Consider the following 18,265-nt stretch of genomic DNA (forward strand, 5'->3'; position numbering starts at 1 on the left):
TTGAACTGACTTGTTTCTGGTCACCATGCCCTTCAAGATTTTAATACTAGTAGATCCTCCCACACCTAATTTTCATTCATCGGCTAGAAGAGGAAAACAAGCTTTCCTTCTTTAACTTCCAACTGGTTTCTTAACTTTAAATTAACTAGTGAGAGATGACCCTTACCTCCTGATAGTAGGGGGACACAATTTAAAGGTTCGGTCGCCCCCGGAACAGCTCAAGTCAGGTCCCATACCAGGTAAGCCTGCCCCCTTCACCTCAGAAGGTCATTTAGTCCAATCCCCTACTCAAAGCAGGACCAACACCAACTAAATCATCCCACCCAAGGCTTTGTCAAGCCAGGCCTTAAAAACCTCTAAAGATGGAGCTTCCACCACCTCCCTAGGTAACCCATTCCAGTGCTTCACCACCCCCCTAGTGAAACAGTGTTTCTTAATATCCAACCTAAACCCTCCCCCACTGCAACTTGAGACTATTGCTTCTTGTTCTGTCTCTCCAGGTAAGCAGTGGCCCCTCCCTGCAGCTCCCAGCAGTTGCTCCTGCCTGCCTCTCCCCGCAGGGCACAGTTTGCCGGCTCTGGCAGCTGCTGTGCAGGGAGAAGGCCCAGATCCACCACATGACTGAGTAGGGTGACCAGATGTCCCGATTTTATAGGGACAGTCCCGATTTTTGGGTCTTTTTCTTATATAGGTTTCTATTACCCCCCCCACACACACACACACACCACCTGTCCTGATTTTTCACACTTGCTGTCTGGTCACCCTATGACCGAGCGAGGCCAGCAAACCCTGCAGAAATCCGGGGTGAGAGGCACATAACCCTGCGCACCTCCTCCACTGTGTGGAGACCTTTGGGAGAAGCAAGTCCTGTCTCCCCTCTGCTTTCTCTGCCTGGTGCTGTTTGTGGGATTAGGCCTTAAATTACAACTACTGTCCATCATCCTGAACTTGATTATGCATTGGCGCACTGCCCCATTGAAGCCAACAGGCCTTCGCATGCACAGCAATCCACCTAACACAGATCACAATGCCGTATCAGGGTTTTAGAAATGACATAACTACTTTTAACTTAGTACAGATTTAGTCAAACAGGAAGTAGGATTATTCATATCTTAATAAAATGAGAATATTACATTATGCCTTCTTTAAATCAAGACATGTATTATATTTACAATTTGTAGCATCCTTATTAAAAGTAACTAGATTGTGAAAAACTTCTCCCCCAACGAGCATGACTAGCTATCAAAAGAAAATTCACATTTCTATCCCAATGTCGAACAAACAATATCATTTCTTTACTTACAGCATTCCCAAAGTCGTTGAATATTGTATATTGTTCTAATTAAAACCTTCCTTTCTTATATTACATTTACATATTTTAGTTCCTGAATACATATTGCATCAGGTCAATTTATTTATTTTAGACAATGACACTTTTAAAATTATAAACTGGTCTTAACATTAGAAGTGCGTTACTTATACTGCCTGGAGGGATCACTTCAGGACTGCTGTTTAACTGAAGCTACTACATTTTCACTACAAAAATGGTGGTGGGAGTTTACAGTGGGATAATTAACATGTTCGCTATCCAGCTATAAAATCCTAGTGGACACAATGCATCTGTAATTTTTACAGAGAGTTAGCAGGCAAGGTCAACACTATATACCCATCCATGAATAACCTTGCCTAGTTTAACCTGCAGTAAAACTATAGTTCCTTGTCACCACTATGTATTTACAGTGGGACAGCTAATGCGTGTTAAGTTATCCCACAGTAAAAACACACCTCTTCTGGCAGCGAAAACAAAGTCTGAGTCATGGAGACAAGGCACAGTTATGGAGGCATGCATGGTCCTGGGAGAAGCAGACACTTCCATATCCTTTTCTGCTCCTTCTGTCTTCCCAAACAAACAAGTTAGGATATGTCTACTCTACCTGCCAGATCGGCGAGCGGTGATCAATCCAGCGGGGGTCGATTTATCGCGTCTAGTGTAGATGCGATAAATCGACCCTGATCGCTCTTCCGTCAACTCCTGTACTCCACCGCCGCAAAAGGCGCAGGCAGTCGACAGGGGAGCGTCAGCAGTCGACTCATCACAGTGAAGACACCGCGGTGAGCAGGTCTAAGTACGTCGACTTCAACTACATTATTCACGTAGCTGAAGTTGCGTAACTTAAATCGACCCCCCCCCAGTGTAGACCAGGCCTTAGTCAAACAGCATTAAAGGCTCCACATACTGTGAGGTTCAAAAAAAAGATCACCACAAGGTGAGTTCAAGTGCCAGATTTTCAATGGAACTCAGTTCCTATTTAAAGGCCTAAATGAAGTGGCCAGAAGAGCTGCAAGTAGTTCCCACAGTTCACTATGGGCACTAGTTGCTGAGCACTGTTGAAAATCTGTCCCACAGAGCATATAGCTATAGAAATAGCAAGGTGGAAACTTTAAAACTGACATTTACTTGTTTTATTCTGTGTCTTTTCACGACACAAGTCTGTTATTCGCATGTTTCCGAGATCATATGAATATGATAATAAGATGTGCTGACTATACCAGTTGTCCCGTCAAAGAAATTGCATAGCACATTACATTACACACCCTTTCAATTGATTTTAGCAGATCTTTAAAATTAGAAGGAGGATGACTATAAGTAGGGCTCCGTGTTTGTCACAGAGCTGTGGAAGTCACAGATTCCGTGACTTTCACGGAGGTTGCAGACTTCTGCAGGGGCCAGTGTGGCTGACCCAGGGCCACCCAAGCAGCTGGCTCCGGGGACAGCCACACCGGCCACTGCTTGGAGCGGCTCTGCAGCTGCCAGAGGCCCCCGGCAGCAGTCCCCAGTCTACCAGAGTAGTTGCTTCCCCAGAGACCCCCAGGAGCAGTGCCTAGGTGGCCGGTGCAGGCGCTGCTAGCCGCGGTCCTCGGGCGGCTGGTGCAGCTGCTGCCCCCCAGCAGCGGCCCCCTGGTTACCCCCCTAGATGCTCACCCCCAAGAAGCAGCCTCCAATATGTTCCCCCCAACCCTAGCAGCAACCCCCTTAAGATTTAGTCAGGGGTATTTTTAGTATAAGTCATGGACAGGTCACGGGCAGGGAATTTTTGTTTATTGCCCGTGACCTGTCCATGACTTTTACTAAAAATACCTGTGACTAAATCGTAGCCTTAACAGTAAGTCAACCAATGTTTTGACAACTGCCCTCCTCAGGGTTTGAACAGTATGTCAAACACATTCACTTCTTCATATGCCACGTGATTGACTTCAGTTGAGACATGACATCACTCCTCTCTAAGTGATGTAAAAGTACTGATGACTTTTAACAGTTTACTAATTCATCATTTATTAATTGTCTTCAAAATAAGACAATACACCATTCATTTTTTTTATAAGATACCATCCAGACAAAGGCTGCATCAAGGGCTGCTATATAGAATCAGTCCTATCAGCTCAGATCTGGTCATACTGAACCAATAGCTCTTAGGGCCTGGATTCCTCCATCCATATTAATAGATGTTAACTGTAAAGTTTAATTAGAATCTCTACGGCCTGTCTACACTACACAGAAAGAACTATATGTTAGCACAGTTCTCAGCATGGATAGGAGAGTCCTTGTTACACTACATTCTTTATTACCAGGCACTCAAACACTATTAGACTAAATATTCTGATCATTGTTGCCAGTCAGGATTTGTAATATATATGGTGAATTTAGTACAGGGTTTTCCTGTCATCATTATTAGTCGATCATTGATATGATCATTAGATTTACTCTCGAATTAAGCATACATACACAGAAAAGCAACTCTGCAACTTGAAGTTTTGAAATTTTCAGGATGCGAATCTACAGTGCTTCTTAAGTGATATCATTCTTGTGTTCAGCAATCCTACCAAGTTGATCAATCATTTGCTAATGCCAGTGGAAGATTTGTGGGTTGACTAGTATCTTCTATAGGAGTATAACACATTATTAAAGAAGGGCATGCAGCATTTTTATCCATTTAGTGCCCATTCCAACTCCCCAAAAAATCAAAATAAATAGATCAAACAAAATTGAACCACAAAAACCCCCCACCCCAAGCAGAGTCTTTACTCTGAGAAGGAAGAAGAGTGAGAAACTCAATGAAGTCTACTAAGAATTCCTCTATTGCTACTGATTTTACATGGGAGGTGCTCAGATGTTATCGTGATGGACAGCAGTATAAAAACCCTAAGATAGACAGACAAACAAGTCAATATAAAAACTCTTTCTGACTTTCATTACATTGGATATGGTCCTTAATTCCCAATGAAACCAATGGGAGTTTTGCATGCAAAAAGGCTGCAGAATTAAGCCCACAGGGTTTGACTTCAACTGTTTAAAATAAGATATCACTTGGGGGCCACATACTCTCCAATATTATAATATGCAATTCCTATTGGCAATGCACAAGGACAGCATATGGGCCTTTAGTTTGTTACAATTCAATCTACTGGTCTTTGTTCCAAATTAAAAAATTTAATTGCAGGTATAAATTCTACAAAACCTTTTGGTACTATTTAGGGGTGGACAATCAGGTCAATAAAATATGTATACATCTTGCAAAGTTAAATTCCTAGTCTTTAGAGAAAAAATTGTTCCAAAAGTTTGAATTTCAAAGAACTGAAAAATCAGTTGCTTTAAAAAATGTCTTAATTCATTTTAATCCTTTGACGAGATTCATTACTGGAGCCCTACCAAATTTACGGTTCATTTTGGTCAATTTCACGGTCATATGATTTTTTAAATCGTAAATTTAATGATTTCAGCTATTTAAATCTGAAATTTCACGGTGTTGTAATTGTAGGGGTCCTGACCCAAAAAGGAGTTGTGGTGGGGTCGCAAAGTTATTGCAGGGGGGGTTGCGGTAGTGCTACCCTTACTTCTGCACTGCTGCTGCTGGTGGTGCTGCCTTCAGAGCTGGACAGCTGGCAAGCAGTGGGCCCCACCAAATTCATGGCCATGAAAAATGCGTCGACTGTGAAATCTGGTCTCTCTCCAAGAGATTTGGTCTTTTGTGTGCTTTTACCCTATACTACACAGATTTCATGGAGGAGACCACTGTTTCTTAAATTGGGGGTCCTGACCAGAAAGTGAGTTGCAAGGGGAGTCACAAGGTTATTTTAGGGAGGTCGTGGTATTGCCATCCTTACTTCTGCACTGCCATCAGAGCTGGCAGCCAGAGAGCGGCAGTTCTCCACCACCAGCAGCAGCACAGAAGTAAGGGTAGCAGTACTGCAACCTCCCCTACAATAACCTTGCGACCCCCCAACAACTCCTTTTTGGGTCAGGACCCCTACAATCACACCACTATGACATTTCAGATTTAAATAGCTGAAATCATAAAATTTACGAATCCTATGACCACAAAATTGACCAAAATGGACCATGAATTTGGTAGGGCCCTATGTATAGTATAGAATAAAAGCAAACAAAAAGACCAAATTTCACAGAGGGAGACCAGATTTCACAGTCTGTGATGCATTTTTCATGGCTGTGAATTTGGTAGGGCTCTATTCATTACTTTTACTTGTGGTAAGCAATTTTCTCCTCTTCTCTCCTCCTTTCTCTCTCCCCCCTCCCCGCTTTATCCTGCAGCCAGGAAGCACATATAGTAAATCCATGTTTCCCAAAGTGTAGGGCACTCCTGCCTGTGTGTGTGTGAAGGACTACCTTTGGAGGAGGGGCATGCAGACATATCAGTTGTTCTCCAGAGTTTCAGTTTTCATTTATAAAAAAAAGTCTCTAGTTCTTATGATTGTGACTAAAATGTGAAATGAGTCTAACCGGTACAGACATCTGTCTGAGTCTGCACAGTCTGAAACAAGAGAACTGATGTATGAAGTGCCCCATTCATCTTAAGGGGTGATAACTTAAATGCCTTTAAATGTCATCATTGTTAATTATTTCACTGCTCAAAGCACATAAAGAAGGAAGGAAGGAGAGGAAGGTTTATATTATGAATATCTACACATGTCCCAAACCTTGGGGTGCAGGGAGGAGTGAAGGACTTGCAAGGGAGGAAGGGAAGGAGAAGATGCGGAATATGCTTACATTAAAAATATAACAACACGTGGTGAGGTTGGAGCAAGGGGACACTATTGATTTTACCTTCCTGAAGGGGGCGTTCAGCCTTCAGAAGTCTGGGGAAACACTTCAGTAAATCAGACTGCAGAACATCTGAATCACCAGTATAATTCCATTTCCATCCTACTCTATATATTTACATCAGCGACAATCTTCTTAGCATATGTGCAACATGCGTGACCAGGAATCATCAGTGACAATGAGAGGAGTCTAGAAGGCTTTTAAAATTTTTCTTACAGTAGATTTCTAAAAATTTATCAACTGAAAATTCTACATATAGAGTGATGAAGTTCCAGATGAAGGAACAGATCCCATTTCTCCACCCCACTCCACCTACAGCTTGGAGCCAGCAATTTGCATTACCTTTCAGTCACTGTGCACTGTAACATGTGCATGTCATAAGCGTTGTGGCAGCATTCCAGATGCACAACGCATTTTAGAGAATTCAAGTCTGAGATGGCACAAACCGTGTGAGGACAAATGCTGGTGAGAGTGATTTTGAGGAAGGGGAAATAATATAGTGGCAAGCAGAAAGTGTAGTCTTTCATCCAGAATCACCCTGGATGGGGTGAGGGGAGGGTATAAAAGGAAAAGGAGCAAAGCTGAATGGATACAAGAGAATAAGATCAGGTCAGAAGGAAGAAGTGGGTATGGTTACATACAAATGAAAAAAGTTGGTAGACAGGGCAGAACAAAGAAGAGGTACAATGGGGAAAGAAAGAAAGAAAACCAAAAAGAGGAAAACAAGAGAATGCAACAAAGGCAAGAAGAAAACAGGGTAGATACAGAGACAAAAGATAAGAGAGACTACAGTTTGATAGTCACACAGGCAGCACTGTCTCAGGAAGAACCGGTTCAGGCACTGGGAAGTGGTAGAGCTATAGGGCATGCCTGAGTCACCTGACATAAAGCTATTGTAGGAAATGTATTTTTTAAGAGCAAAAATAAAAGGGGGGGAGGGGGGAAGAAGGAAGGAGGCTTTATTTCCTTTAGTGTTCAAATGCTTCATAACCGATTTTACTTTTCAAAAATATTAAAGCGGGAAGCCCCTAACATTCCTATAACTCGATTTTAAGATTCTAAACCCTGAGCAAATTTAACTTTTCTCTGGCATCTGGTCGTCCTTTCTCTTATCCGTGCTCCTATTATGATTGTCCAGCTCACCATATGTGCAGGGCTTTGCCTCTAGCAGCCTCTAAGGGAAACGCCCCATGATTTTAAAAATAAAATCTCAACAGTTGCTCTTTAAATGTCTGCATTACAGCACCATTCCCCAAAGAGGATTTGGGAATTTAAAACCATCTGATTTTTTCAGCTGAAAATAAGATACATACATTTTCTGAAACAAGTTTTGTTCCTTGGAATAAGGATTGTATTTGCTTTGATTATTTCACTGAGATACACCTCCAGTTTCTACAGGAATGAACAGAAATATTGATTTTTTTTTTCTAACCATTTTAAATCCTCTGGTAAAAAAAATCTCATAATTGGTCCAAATACTGCTCTGCAACAGATGCTTCAATATTTTCCTCCTAATATCTTGCTTATTTTAGACACTATTTATAGATTTTTAAAGTATATATTTATTCTGACTGAAATATACAGATCCAGCTTGTTAATAAATTTTAACAACCAGAGGTTAAACTGAATCATTTACTACAAACATCTTCAGGCTCCAATGCAAGACAGGAATTCAAAGCATGCATTTGAGTATTTAATGGTGTTAATTTCTGGCTACATAAAAGCCACCAGCTTCACTGAACAAGTCCATGCTTCTCCCACATCCCCACAAAAAGAAAAAGAGACACTGAAATAATTAAAAGTGCAAGTTGGATATCTCAAAATTATAATAAATAGTTAATTAGCTGTGCTCTTTGTAAATCTGATGGAGTAAATACAGAATTGTAAGCATTGTAATACATGGAAATTATTTTTTAATGGTAAGCATTAACATACGAAGCAAACAATATGAAAACAAAAACCCCAAGAATGCTGTCTTTTTAGTTACAGTTTAGACTGGTGTGTGTCATGCTGTTGTACTACAAACAACAGCCATATTTCTTCTGGCTTATAAATCTTAGACAACACCTGTAGATAGGTTTTATACTGAACATAGTCCATCTAATAATTGTTTTTAATAATCACTGAACTCCTCAAATATCATCACAAAGTTTAAAGAGGTATTGCACCAATCTACTAATAAACATAGCAAGTCCTACCTGGAAAAATAGAAGGTCTTTTCTTAGGGCGCCTTGGGTGTATAGGTTCTAAATTCTTAATATTTCTTTGAAACTTTCCTTTAATGTCATTTCCTAGGAGGAGGTCTGGTGGTAGGCTGCTCCGTCTTGTTGATTTATAATCAGTCTGATATGAATTCAGTTTACTCTTAGTCCTAGAGTACAAATTGGTGTCATCAATTGCCATTATAGCAGACTTATTTGTAAAGCTACCCAAGCATAAGACCAAACAATAAAAATCTGCACACTCAAAGGCTCATTTAACTGGTGGTTAAACTCCTAAGCAATATCTGATGTTCATGCCTAACTCTGCACTCGTTTGGTAAGTTTAGCAAGTTGATAGGCGTGAGCTAAAACAGGTGTAGAATTACCATGTAGCCCCTCCTTTCAATACTTAAACAACACAACGGAGGAGACATACTGAAATCATTAGATTAAAAGGTTTTGGATCTCTGGAAAGATTCAACAAATCTGAACTCACAAGCTCCTGCTGCATAAAAGGGAAAATTTGCTTAACAGCCACTGTATAGGTATTGTATTTCATGTTTCATCAATGATATTTCACAGTTCAATTCATTAATGTTTTATCGGCATGACAAACTAAACAAGTTGTTGCTCAACTGTTAAACAAACAACAACAAAAAGCACAGACCCTCCAGGTATCTGTCAGGGAAAGGAAGGTACAATTTGATCAGTGTGTTTGGGTTTTTACCTGGGGCCTGTGTCCATCTGTCTCAGAATGAATGCTACTGTCCGGTCAGAAGTAGAGCACATTTTGAGAGTAATGCCCCAGAGCTTTTTATGCTCAATTTATGTACTAGTTTTGTTTCTACTCTCAGAACCACTGTGGCTTGTTTTCTCAACAACATAGTGTTTCTGAGATGGTATATCTGTAATTATTTAGGCTTCTTAATATATATATACACACACACACACACACCTGCACACACTCTCTCCGCACCCCTGCCCCAAGAACAATTTTAATAAACAGCAGACATAGCAGAGACATTGGGAAGGAGCAGTAATAACATTATTCCTTAACTGTAGCCAGGGTTAAAATGTGGCAGCCTAAATAGTCAACAGTTAACTATTTTGATATATTCTGTACATATAGAACATATTTACAGACAGACAGAGGGTCTGCACAATTTCCATTTAACAAAAAAGTAGGGATACACTGCCAGTGAAACCACATGATGTTTGCACAAACCTTTCAACAAAATCTTTTTGCTGTCTTTGGATTCTAGAAAGGGCAATGTAGCGGGGTAGTCACCCCACTCCTGCCCAGAAGAGCTTAAAACAGCCCTGGGAGAGGGCTGTGGCAGGGGAAAAGCTGGGCTGATTGGGGGAAGCAGCCACATTCAGACCACAGCTGGCCTTATAAGAGGGCTGAGGGCCAGCAACTGAGAGAGACCCTCTCTCTAATTCCTGAGAGAAAAGGATCTGGCTGCCTGGGAAGCTGAGGAGGATACCTAGGGTGGAGCAGTGCTGGGGAAGGGCAGAGGGAGCTAAGGAGCTCCAGCCTAGCAAAGCCCCAGGCTGCAGGCCAAGCTAAGGGCTCACAAAAGGGTACTAGGGCTGCAGAGGGGCAGCCCAGATATAGGCTAGAGGCAGCTGATCCAATCCCCCTTGCCGATGATGAGTGGTTTACAGATTGCCGTCTGTCCCAGGGAGCGGGGGCTAGATGGTGACTAGCAGTAGCCACTGAGGCAAGATGGGGATAGGGGTTCCCCTGGGCGGGGAGACCCAGGCAGAGGAGGTACTGCGGTGGGCAGAACCCCTGGGCAAAGGTCACTGGGAGGGACACGGGGCCAGCGGCAGGCAAGACATCAACCGGCCTGCAGAGGGTGCTCCGGGCTGGAAATATCTAATTCCCTGGACAACTAGCAGGATGTGCTGTGCCAGTGAGTCGTCGCCTTGCCACAGGCAAAAAGAAGGGTGAGTACACCCATGTCTTTGCTAGAGTTTTGTAAATACACAGACAAAATTCATTAGTAAAAGAAAGTCATCAAAAGTCAGTATCATTGCAATTGCCATAAAACCATTCACATGTCTGACATGTGTGTTATTTTGGGGGTCCATATAAACCTGAAGGTTGATGGGAGTGAAGGTGCAAAACCACGTGAACTGAATCTGCCAGAAAAGTTCAAACTTGTGCAAAAGAGAAGCCAGCAGATATTGCACTGCTGAAATAACAACTTTTAATAAGCCGTAGGTGAACAAGCAGGGTGGCAATTCTACAAGTATCAGTAGCCAGTCTTCAGATGTTAAACAGGCCCTGTGACAAAATTACACTGCCTCTGCAGAGGCTCCTCCTTTCTTTCAAAAATTTCCTCTGCTTTCAAAGGAAGGATTTTCATATTGTTTTGCAAGATGCACAGATTTAAGAGTTTGTCAACAGGGTCATGATTCTAAGAACTTTTAAACAATTTTAATCACTGGATTCAGATAGTTGGGGATCCAAAAGTTCATCAAAGCTCCCAGGTGTGTTCTACTTACACCATGCACTTATAACAGGAAAAATGAGAACTAAATAAATGGCTGGACATCCCAGTGTGACAGCTGGGATGATTTAACTTTAGCCTGATTCAAGTGAAGGTGGTAGCTAGCCTCAGGGAACAGAGGTCCTTAAGATATTTGCAGATCGTAGCTTCTTTCCAAAATGAGAGTTCCATTAATGCCAACAGTTGGAATGGGTCATTGTCTTGGATCAATGCCCTGCTACTGGTTGGAACCGAGGCTGAGGACAGACTTCTAGTGTGACAGAAGCTGTTTACTGTGTTTGGGTCTTAGACCCACTTCTGCACACAGGCCTAGAAAGGACAGACAAGTTCTCCCACTGTGCATTTCCAAAAGAATTCATATAGTGGTGCAGCTTAGTGCAGTGCTAAGAACCATGGGATAAGCATCCAGAAAAGTCCTAGTGCCTCACATGAGTGAGTGCATTCCCAGAGCGCATACAGCAATTTGAGTATACCTTTGCACTGGAAACACTCACACACAAGCTAGGCTAACCTGGGTGCTGATCACCAGGGTTAACTCTGCAGTGAAGAAATACACAAAGAAAGGAGTTTATAGCTCTAGGCTGTTACATTCACCAAACATTTCAGTGATAAAGGTTTGTTTATTTTTGAGGAACTTAAGAAAAAACAAAGTCTACCGCTCAGAACAACATATCAATACCTTCAGGCCAATAACTATGTAACTACCCTGAGACTTCATGACTGGTCATTACTTGAAGCTAAAGCTGCCTTAACTAAAAAATGATCCACTTTCAAAGTCATATCCAGATTATACTGGATCTAAGGCCTTGTCTACACTTGGAAATTTACTAAAATAGCTATTCCAGAATAATTATTAAGCCCCTGTGTGATCACTCTTATTCTGGAATAAGAGTGCCTTTTTCTGACTGGGGGTATGTCTACACTACGAAATTAGGTCGAATTTATAGAAGCCGGTTTTATAGAAATCGGTTTTATACAGTCGATTGTGTGTGTCCCCACATAAAATGCTCTAAGTGCATTAAGTCGGTGGACCGCGTCCACAGTACCAAGGCTAGTGTCGACTTCCAGAGCGTTGCACTGTGGGTAGCTATCCCGCAGTCTCCGCCGCCCATTGGAATTCTGGGTTGAGATCCCAATGCCCGATGATGCAAAAACAGTGTCGCGGGGGGTTCTGGGTACATGTCGTCAGGCCCCTCCCTCTCCGTCAGAGCAATGGCAGACAATCGATTCGCGCCTTTTTACCTGGGTTACCTGTGCAGACAACATACCACGGCAAGCATGGAGCCCGCTCAGCTCAGGTCACCATCACCATATGTCATCTGGGTGCCGGCAGAAGTGGTACTGCATTGCTACACAGCAGCAGCTAATTGCCTTTTGGCAGTAGACGGTGCAGTATGACTGGTAGCCGTCATCGGCTATCTGGGTGCTGGCAGACGTCGGGCTGCATTGCTATACAGCAGCTGCTCCTTGCCTTTTGGCAGTGGATGGTGTATTACAACTGGTATCCGTCGTCGTCATACTCCTCAGTGAGTTCGGTCAGAGGCACCTGGGCAGACGTGTTTTGTCTCCTGGAGACTCAGTCTGCCGGCAGTCCTATTGAACCGTCTTGACGATGATGGCTAGCAGTCGTAATACAGAATTTTCTGCCAAGCACCCAGAAGATGCCAATGGCTATCAGTCATGCTGCACAGTCTGCTGCCAGCTTAAGATGTAAAAAATAGATGGACCAGATTTGTTCTGTATTCATTTGCTTCCCCCTCCCTCCGTGAAATCAACAGCCTGCTAAACCCAGGGTTTTGAGTTCAATCTTTGGGGGGGCCATTCTGTGTGACAGTTGTTTGTGTTTCTCCCTAATGCACAGCCATCTTTGTTGATTTTAATTCCCTGTACCTGTAAGCCATGTCATCACTCGCCCCTCCCTCCCTCCATCAGACAATAGTTTCGCGCCTTTTTTCGGCCCAGACGCCATAGCACTGGGATCATGGAGCCCGCTCAGATCACCGTGGCAATTATGAGCACTATGAACACCACGCGCATTGTCCTGGAGTATATGCAGAGCCAGAACATGCCAAAGCAAAACCAGGCAAGGAGGCGATTGCAGCGCGGCGACGAGAGTGATGAGGAAATTGACATGGACATAGACCTCTCACAAAGTACAAGCCCCATCAATGTGCAAATCATGGTGTTACTGGGGCAGGTGTGGAACGCTGATGCTGGGCCTGGGAAACAAGCACAGACTGGTGGGACCGCATCGTGTTGCAGGTGTGGGATGATTCCCAGTGGCTGCAAAACTTCCGCATGTGTAAGGGCACTTTCATGGAACTTTGTGACTTGCTTTCCCCTGCCCTGAAGCGCCAGAATACCAGGATGAGAGCAGTCCTCACAGTTGAGAAGCGAGTGGCGATAGCCCTGTGGAAGCTTGCAACACCAGATAGCTACTGGTCAGTCGGGAATCAATTTGGAGTGGGCAAATCTACTGTGGGGGCTGCTGTCATCCAAGTAGCCAACGCAATCAAAGACCTGCTGATATCAAGGGTAGTGACTCTGGGAAACGTGCAGGTCATAGTGGATGGCTTTGCTGCAATGGGATTCCCAAACTGTGGTGGGGCAATAGACGGAACCCATATCCCTATCTTGGCACCGGAGCACCAAGCCACCGAGTACATAAACCGCAAGGGGTACTTTTCAATGCTGTTGCAAGTCCTGGTGGATCACAAGGGACATTTCACTAAAATCAACATGGGATGGCCGGAAAAGGTACATGATGCCCGCGTCTTCAGGAACTCTGTTCTGTTTCAAAGCTGGAGGAAGGGACTTTCTTCCCGGACTAGAAAATGACTCTTGGGGATGTTGAAATGCCTATCATTATCCTTGGGGACCCAGCCTACCCCTTAATGCCATGGCTCATGAAGCCGTACACAGGCAGCCTGGACAGTAGTCAGGACCTGTTCAACTATAGGCTGAGCAAGTGCTGAATGGTGGTGGAATGTGCATTTGGACGTTTAAAAGCACGGTGGCGCAGTTTACTGACTCGGATAGACCTCAGCAAAGCCAATATTCCAAATGTTATTGCTGCTTGCTGTGTGCTCCACAATATCTGTGAGAGTAAGGGGGAGACATTTATGGAGGGGTGGGAGGTTGAGGCAAATTGCCTGGCCGCTGATTACGCGCAGCCAGACACCAGGGCGGTTAGAAGAGTACAGCAGGACGTGGTGCGCATCAGAGAACCTTTAAAACCAGTTTTGTGACTGGCCAGGCTACGGTGTGAAACTTCTGTTTTTCCTCCTTGATGAACCCTCCGCCCTCCCCGCCCCCCCCCCCGGTTCACTCTACTTCCCTGTAAACTAACCACCCTCCCCTCCCCCTTTCGAGCACCGCTTGCAGAGGCAATAAAGTCATTGTTACTTCACATTCATGCATTCTTTATTAATTCATCACACAACTAGGGGGATAACTGCCAAGGTAGCCTGGGAGGGGTGGGGGAGGAGGGAAGGAAAAGGACACACAGCAGTTTAAAACTTTAAAACTTTAACACTTATTGAAGCCCAGCCTTCTGATGCTCGGGCAATCATCTGGGATGGAGTGACTGGGTGGCCGGAGGCCCCCCCACCGCGTTCTTGGGCGTCTGGGTGAGGAGGCTATGGAACTTGGGGTGGAGGGCTGTTGGTTACACAGGGGCTGTAGCAGCGGTCTCTGCTCCTGCTGCCTTTCCTGCAGCTCAACCATAGGCTGGAGCATATCAGTTTGATGCTCCAGCAGCCAGAGCATCGACTCTTGCCTTCTGTCAGCAAGCTGACGCCACCTATCCTCTTCAGCCCGCCACTTGCGCTCTTCAGCCCGCGATTTAGCCCGCCACCTCTCCTCTCGTTCATATTGTGCTTTTTTGCACTCTGACATTGACTGCCTCCACTCATTCTGCTGTGCTCTGTCAGCGTGGGAGGACATCTGGAGCTCCGAGAACATATCATCCCGAGTCCGCCGTTCTCTCCTTCTAATCTTCACTAGTCTCTGTGAAGGAGAAACATTTGCAGCTTGTGGAGGAGAAGGGAGGGGTGATTAAAAATGACATATTTTAGAGAACAATGGGTACACTCTTTCACGTTAAATTTTGCTATTCACATTACACAGCACATGTGCTTTCGTTACAAGGTCGCATTTTTCCTCTTATATTGAGGGCCTGCCGGTTTGGTGTGAGAGATCACTCACGCAGTGCCACGCAACAGATTTCAGCTTGCAGGCAGCCATGGTAACCCACAGTCTTTTGGCTTTTTTAACCTTCTTAACATGTGGGAATGGTTTCAAACAGTAGCGCCCTCATTTCCCATACCAAGCACCCGTTGGGTTGGCCATTTAAAATGGGTTTGCAATGTAAAAGGAGGGGCTGTGGTTTCCGGGTTAACATGCAGCACAAACCCAACTACCCCCCCACACACACCCAATTCTCTGGGATGATCACTTCACCCCTCCCCCCTACCGCATGGCTAACAGTGGGGAACATTTCTGTTCAGCCGAGCAGGAACGGGCACCTCTGAATGTCCCCTTCATAAAATCACCCCATTTCAACCAGGTGACCGTGAATGATATCACTCTCCTGAGGATAACAAAGAGAGATAAGGAATGGATGTTGTCTGCATGCCAGCAAACATTGGGACCATACGCTGCCATGCTTTGTTATGCAATGATTCCAGACTACGTGCTACTGGCCTGGCGTGGTAAAGTGTCTACCATGGCGGACGGGATAAGGCAGCCCTCCCCAGAAACCTTTTGCAAAGGCTTTGGGAGTACATCAAGGAGAGCTTTCTGGAGATGTCCCTGGAGGATTTCCGCTCTATCCCCATACACGTTAACAGACTTTTCCAGTAGCTGTACTGGCCGCGATTGCCAGGGCAAATTAATCATTAAACACGCTTGCTTTTAAACCATGTGTAATATTTACAAAGGTACACTCACCAGAGGTCCCTTGTGTGCCCTCAGGGTCTGGGAGCATGCCTTGGGTGAATTCAGGGGTTACTGGTTCCAGGTCCAGGGTGATAAACATATCCTGGCTGTTGGGGAAACCGGTTTTCCGCTTCCTTGCTGCGAGCTATCTTCATTGTCTTCATCATCATCTTCCTCGTACCCCGAACCTGCTTCCCTGTTGCATGATTCTCCATTGATGGAGTCAAAGCACACGGTTGGGGTAGTGGTGGCTGCACCCCCTAGCATGGCATGCAGCTCCGCGTAGAAGCGGCATGTTTGCGGCTCTGCCCCGGACCTTCCGTTTGCCTCTCTGGCTTTATGGTAGGCTTGCCTTAGCTCCTTAATTTTCACGCGGCACTGCTGTGCGTCCCTATTATGGCCTTTGTCCTTCATGGCCTTTGAGACTTTTTCTAATATTTTGCCATTTCATTTACTGCTACGGAGTTCAGCTAGCACTGATTCATCTCCCCATATGGCAAGCAGATCCCGTACCTCCCGTTCTGTCCATGCTGGAGCTCTTTTGCGATCCTGGGACTCCATCATGGTTACCTGTGCTGATGAGCTCTGCGTAGTCACCTGTGCTCTCCACGCTGGGCAAACAGGAAATGAAATTCAAAAGTTCGCGGGGCTTTTCCTGTCTACTTGGTCAGTCAGTGCATCTGAGTTGAGAATGCTGTCCAGAGCGGTCACAATGAAGCACTGTGGGATAGCTCCTGGAGGCCAATAACGTCGAATTCCGTCCACACTACCCCAAATCCAACCCGCAAAGGCCGATTTTAGCGCTAATCCCCTCATCAGAGGTGGAGTAAAGAAACCGATTTAAAGGGCCCTTTAAGTTGAAAAAAAGGGCTTCGTCGTGTGGACGTGTCCAGGCTTAATTCGATTTAACGCTGCTAAATTCGACCTAAACTCATAGTGTAGACCAGGCCTGAGTTTAATCTATTTTCACATGATACCGGAATAGTTATTTTGGTAAACATACAAGTGTAGACAAGCCCTAAGTAAGGGATGAGGCAGAACAGCACTGGTAGAACTAAAAGTGGGCCTAAATTGATTAGATTAAAAACTCAAATTTTTAGAAAACGGAAAAAGCTGTTAGTATGATTGTGCCATTATAAATTACCTTTGATAGCTTATGTACTATGAAAAATGCACTATGATGTACCCTGGCAAGTGCTGGAGAGGATGTGGAAGAAGGGATACACATATATGATTGTCAGGAGCGGCCTGTGATACAAGTTTTTTGAAAATAAATCTTTTCAACTATACAGAATGTTACCAGTAAATAAATAGGATTAATTCCCCCAAACCCTAATTTCCTGATAGTGAGACTAGAGGAAATTTCATTTAAATGAGACAGAGGCTAGTAGCTCAAATTGTACCAACATCAAGACATGCGGTTGCACTGTATTGGAAACAGATTCTAGTAAAGGAGCAATAGCTAAATCAATTGGAAGAAATACAGCTAGGTAAATTCTCAGCCAACAATCAGCAGAAAATGTAAGTATTATGATTCCCCCTGAACTAATCTAAACTGTGACTCCATTATAAAACTACTACCAGACCTTACAAAGAAGCAAACAAACTGTGAAGGAGGAGCAGCAGTTAAGGAGAGCTGAACTTCAAAATCAATTATTAAAAGAGGGGGGAAACCAGGGACAATATCATGGCAGAAATATCCATAACACAAGAACTGGTAGTAATGGGGGATTTTAGCTACCCAGACATCTGTTGGAAAAGTAATACAGCAGAACACAAAACTTCAAAAAAGTTCCTGAAACATACTGAGGATAACATTTTGTTTCAAAAAGTGGAGGAAGTAACCAGGGCTACGTCTTCACTACCCGCCTGAATCAACGGGTAGAAATCGATCTCTCGGGGATCGAATTATCGCGTCTCATCGGGATGTGCCAATCGATCCCCGAATCAGTGCTTGTACTCCACCAGCGCAGGTAGGAGTAAGCGCCGTCAACAGGGGAGCCGTGGCGGTCGATTTGCCGCCGTCCTCACAGCGGGGTAAGTCGGCTTGGATATGTCGAATTCAGCTACGCTATTCGCGTAGCTGAATTTGCGTATCTTAAATCGATCCCACCCCCCAGTGAAGACATAGCCCAGGAGGATAGCCATTTCAGACTTGATTCTAAAAGGGAGGAATTGTTTGAAAAATTGAAGGTGGAAGGCAATTTGTGTGAAAGTGATCATGACATGATAGATTTCATGATTCTAACGAAAGGAAGGAATGTGAGCAGGAGAATAAGGACAATGGACTCCAAAAAGCAGACTTTAACAAACTCCAAGAACTGGTAAGTAAGGGTCTGAAAACTATCCCAACATGAAAGAAAGATAGAATAGTAAGAGGCCAATATGGTTCCTTCCAGAGCTCTTTAATGATCCGAAAATCAAAAAAGAATTCTAAAAAGTGAAAAGATGGGAAAGTCGCCAAAGATGAGCTCAAAAGGATAGTGTAA

General features: G+C 44.1%; 2 protein-coding genes across 11 annotated transcripts in view; one reads left to right on the forward strand and one right to left on the reverse strand.

Moving 5' to 3' along the window:
* Positions 1-18,265, forward strand: part of N4BP2L2 (NEDD4 binding protein 2 like 2) — a 667,270-nt gene that overhangs the window by 575,494 nt on the left and 73,511 nt on the right. The gene's annotated exons all lie outside the window — the stretch shown is intronic.
* FRY (FRY microtubule binding protein) overlaps positions 1-18,265 on the reverse strand; it is a 402,818-nt gene that overhangs the window by 319,020 nt on the left and 65,533 nt on the right. For 3 of the 6 annotated variants that reach the window (XM_065594426.1, XM_042842817.2, XM_042842815.2), the window contains exon 1: positions 8,317-8,631. The exons of 1 other annotated variant lie outside the window; for it this stretch is intronic. In XM_065594426.1, coding sequence (XP_065450498.1) covers positions 8,317-8,521 — 205 coding nt within the window. In that variant the 5' untranslated portion in view covers positions 8,522-8,631. Of the gene's footprint in view, positions 1-8,316; positions 8,633-18,265 lie in introns of those variants that run through there. 2 more of the 6 variants (XM_065594448.1, XM_065594462.1) reach the window with 2 other exon arrangements.

This window comes from Chrysemys picta, chromosome 1 (assembly GCF_011386835.1).
Source record: "Chrysemys picta bellii isolate R12L10 chromosome 1, ASM1138683v2, whole genome shotgun sequence".
NCBI classification, from domain to species: Eukaryota; Metazoa; Chordata; order Testudines; family Emydidae; genus Chrysemys; species Chrysemys picta.